At 46.8% G+C, this 4,521-nt stretch overlaps 1 protein-coding gene across 1 annotated transcript in view; it reads left to right on the top strand.

The window, feature by feature from the left end:
• PRDX5 (peroxiredoxin 5) overlaps window positions 1–3,784 on the top strand; it is a 12,910-nt gene extending 9,126 nt beyond the window's left edge. Inside the window, exons 3-6 of the mRNA XM_039244677.1 lie at window positions 2,944–3,075; window positions 3,158–3,196; window positions 3,358–3,419; window positions 3,529–3,784. Of these exons, the coding sequence (XP_039100608.1) occupies window positions 2,944–3,075; window positions 3,158–3,196; window positions 3,358–3,419; window positions 3,529–3,634 (339 nt within the window). The 3' untranslated portion in view covers window positions 3,635–3,784. The remainder of the gene's footprint in view (window positions 1–2,943; window positions 3,076–3,157; window positions 3,197–3,357; window positions 3,420–3,528) is intronic.
• Window positions 3,785–4,521: the final 737 nt, after the last annotated feature.

Genomic DNA, 4,521 nt, shown 5'->3' on the forward strand with positions numbered 1-4,521 from the left:
TAAAAAAAAATCTTATTGTTCGCTCTTGTTCTATTTGTGCACCTTTTACCTTGCCATTTACCCCACCAGGTGTCAACCTAAGAGGATTGCAAGCAAATCAGGTATGGCAAATGGATGTAATTTTTATTTCATCCTTTGGACAACAAAAATGCGTCCATCATACTATAGATACATGCACGCATTTCCAATGGGCTACTGCATTACATCCCGAAAAGGCTGATGCTGTTATTACCCATTTATTATCTCGTTTTGCAGTTATGGGGGTCCCAACTGAATTGAAAACTGATAATGCACCCGCCTACCAATCTGCAGAATTCGTTCATTTTTTATCCCAATATCAGGTAATTCATACTTTTGGGATCCCTTACAATAGTCAAGGACAAGCTATTATTGAAAGAGCTAATCGTACTTACGCGAGTATGGTGAAAAAGTAAAAAAAAAAAAGGGGGAAGAGGAGAGGTTTATGAAACTAAAAGACATCTTGAATTAAACCATACTAACTTTAAATTTCCTGAATTTTTGGAGCAAAGAAAATCGATCAGCAGCAGAATTGCATTTTCGCAGGAAAGAAGAGGATAAGATGGCTGCGGTTGCCTGTCAGGTAATGTATGCGCAAGCGATAGAATATACTTATTGGGCTTATGTTCCTAATCCTCCTCTTGTGAGAGCTGTCTCTTGGGGTGAACCGGAAGTACAGCTAGGCACCAATGAAACTGCGTTCTTCCCACCACCCGCGTGTGCAGGAATTAAGCATTTGCATCATCATAATAATCAATATGACGTAAGTAATGATACTGTTGCAGTGGAGGGTCTCCCCTTGTGCATCGGAGGACATCCCTTTTGCCTCTCTACAAGAAAGCATAATCATTACTCTTATAATACCTGGGGAGTAACATATAATAATCATCATTCTGCTGTCTTTACTGTACTTGTTTCCACCAGGGGATTCCACACCTCTACGACGCCGATGAGTCACCATCCTGATACCTTTATACCATTATGCCCTTCTAATTTTTTTCATTCCTTCTCTAGAATCTTTGGAATCGGAAAGATGCCGAGGTCATCAGCCTTTTAAGGTCATGAATTATTCTGGATTTGTTATTGCAGATTGGAGCCCTGATCATGGTCAAATTTTGGAAAAATGGTCTAACAGAACTTTCAAATGGCATCAAATTAATGGTACTTTAATGGGTAACGGTAATGAAACCGTAAAATGGCAGCAATTTGCACTCATCCCCCTCAGTTGCAATTGTTAGGGTATCCCCACTTTCAAGGGAATATTTGGAAATTATGGGCAGTTTCAGGGAATCTCACTATATGGTCAGGAAACTATACTTTGGATAAGACTGACAGTTCAGGTCCCTTTCATGTTAACTTGCATGTTAATAAATCTTATTCTGCTACGGCTTGTCTAAAATACCCCTTTGCATTGCTGTATGGGAATTGGACTTGGAATGCTACAGAGGGATCTATATCATGTAATCATTGTAATTTAACACAATGTGTAAATCAGTTACGGTGGAAAAGTTTTGAAACACAAATCAGTGACTCTAATTTTTCATTGGTGATTGTTAAAACTCGAACCGAAGTATGGTTGCCTGTAAATTTGACAAGACCTTGGTCGGACTCTTTTGCTGTATATCATTTGGTGACTGCTATACAAACATTGCTTCACCGGTCCCGACGCATGCTTGGAATAATCATAGCTTCCGTTCTTGCAGTGGCTGCAGTTACTGCAACCGCTGCTGTGGCTGGACTTGCTTTGCATCAAGGGGTCCAAACAGCAGACTTTGTACGGGAGTGGCATAAAGACTCTTGTTTATTATGGCAACAACAATGACATCTGGATGCATAACTTGCAACTGATGTACTCAATCTTCAACATACTGTTTCGTGGCTTGGGGATCAATTAACTGTCTTATCCACAAAAAGTGTACTGAAATGTGATTGGAACTCCTCTCAAGTATGTATAACCTCTGTGCCTTTTAACATGAGTGAAGGTTGGGAAAAGGTGAAACGGTCATTAACAGGGCATCAAAACCTAACTAAGGAAATTAAGGAGTAAGAGCAGAAAATTTTGTCTACATTTAGCAAAACACTACATGACATTACTGGGTCCGATCTGTTAAGGGATTTACAGAAAGGGATGAATAATTTGAACCCTCTTGGACATGTGTCTGCCCTAATTGGAACTGTTCTCGTGAATACTTAATTCATAATACTTTTATGCTGGGTTATTATTTTAGTGTTCCGGTGCTGGTGAAGAAGGCAACAACTAAAAAAGGATAGACAACGCGTTCTCGCTGCCTTACAGTTTGCTGCCGCTTCTCAGAAAAAAGGGGGAGATGTGGGAGCCCGACAGTGACCACAAGAAAGCGTGGTTAGGGACGCGGGGATGTGCCTGCACACGGGGCTCCCTGCCTGGGCAAAGCATGCCTGCAAACAGGATGCTCTGCCAGGAGGCCTGCACACAATATCCAAGTTTAATGGTCCGCTCGCAAACGAGGGAACATGCCCTCCTTAGAAATAAGGAGGAGGCTGGAATTGTGAGCAAGCCTCTGAGTAAACATGTTGTGGTCGCTTCCTCCCTTTGCTCCCCCCGTCCCTGAAATGTGTTTGGCTACTTGCCCTTAATTGGTAAAGGAATGCATCCGGGTATAAAATAAACCGCAAGAGGGGCTTGCATAGAATTGTTCCTCTGGCCGGAGTTGTGTCTGTGTCTGTCTGTTGTGTGTGTCTTGTCCTTTGTGTCGTTTCGTCCGCAACATTTAAGTTTGGATCTGAGCTTCCTTGTGGCCAAGGCAAGAAGGAAGTGTGGCTTACATGCTTCTCATTGTTTGATCAAAGGTGTTTAAGTTGAAAGTGAGCATTGCCTGGAGATCAAGGGTAGGCTGAGGAGCAGAGGCAACTATTCTTTTGCTGACTCTCGGTTTCCCCTCCTAGACCCACCTGCCAGGGTTTGTGGAGCAGGCTGAGGCCCTGAAGGCCAAAGGCATCCAGGTGGTAGCCTGTCTGAGTGTTAATGATGTCTTTGTGACCGCAGAGTGGGGACAGGCTCACAACTCTGGAGGCAAGGTGAGGTGTGGGTGCTGTGGGGGGCGGGGAGGGTTCAGGGGTCAGTACAGGATTTTTCTTTTGACCTTTACTTCCTCTTTAGGTTCGGCTCTTGGCTGATCCCACTGGGGCCTTTGGGAAGGTGAGTGGACCCCAGCCACCCTCACCCTGGAGGGCAGTCCCTCTGCCAGGCCTTGGATACAGGAACTTGGAGGCTGATATGGGGAGCATCTGGCTGGGGGGGTGGGGGGCACTTGGTCTGTTCTGGAAGTTCCTAAGTCTTGTCTCTGCCTTTCCTTTTAGGAGACAGATTTGTTACTAGATGATTCACTGGTGTCCCTCTTTGGAAACCGACGGCTCAAGAGGTAAAAGTGAGAGGGTCCCCTGTGGGGTTTCCCCTGCCGCCCCTCCAATTTCCCTCCCTAGCCTCCAGGCCCAGGCTGCTGCAGTTGGCCCGGTCTCTCCTTCTGGCAGGTTCTCCATGGTGGTAGAGGATGGCATAGTGAAGGTTTTGAACGTGGAGCCGGATGGTACAGGCCTCACCTGCAGCCTGGCCCCCATCATCCTCGCACAGCTCTGAGGCCCTGGGCCCAGACCTCCTCCTCCTGCCCTTTATTGTTGCACCTCCCCAGCCCCGGACGGGGGGCCCCAGTCCAGCCCCGACAGGGGCCAGTTCCCAGGTGGGAGCTCTGACCAAACTTCTGCAATAAACATTTCCGGCTCACATTTACTCCTTGATCGTGAATTCGCTGCTTTGGGAAGGGCCAGGCCTTATGAGAGTCGCACCTGTGAGGGTAGAGGCAGGCACTGAAGGGCTACGGATGGGGGGGGCCCTGATTTAATTGAGGAGCTAGGGAGAGCCTTTGAGTGAAGTGTTAGGAAACTGAGAAAGGGCCAGCGGTCTGAAGAGCAAGGGAAGGAACGGTCCAGGTGGAGAGAGCACACCTGGGAAGGCTCTAGGCAGACACGAGCTTGGCTTGCAGCCATGGCCTGATATCCGGGTGTTAGCCGATCTCATTTAAAATGTTTATTTATTGAGGCGCCTGGGTGGCTCAATAGGTGAAGCTTCTGACTTCACCTCAGGTCATGATCTCGCAGTCCGTGGGTTCGAGCCCCACGTTCGGATTCTGTCTCCATCTCTCCGTCCCTCCCCTGCTCGTGCTCTCTCTCTCAAAAATAAACATTAAACACTATTTTTTAAAAAAAATAAAACTGTTATTTTTGAGAGAGAGAGAGAGAGAGAATCCAAAACAGGCTCCAGGCTCCGAGCTATCAGCACAGAGCCCGATGCGGGGCTTGAACCCACAAACTGAGATTGTGACCTGAGCCAATTTGGGTGCTTAACCGACTGAACCCCCGCAGGTGCCCCTTGGCTGATCTCATTTAGACCATAAACCTCAGGGTAGGTAGGAGCTTTGGCTCGAGGCACTCAACAATGTGGGCCGAGCTTTAACCCCAACATTCTCG

This window comes from Hyaena hyaena, unplaced genomic scaffold, assembly GCF_003009895.1.
Source record: "Hyaena hyaena isolate Hyena2069 unplaced genomic scaffold, ASM300989v1 scaffold_248, whole genome shotgun sequence".
NCBI classification, from domain to species: domain Eukaryota; kingdom Metazoa; phylum Chordata; class Mammalia; order Carnivora; family Hyaenidae; genus Hyaena; species Hyaena hyaena.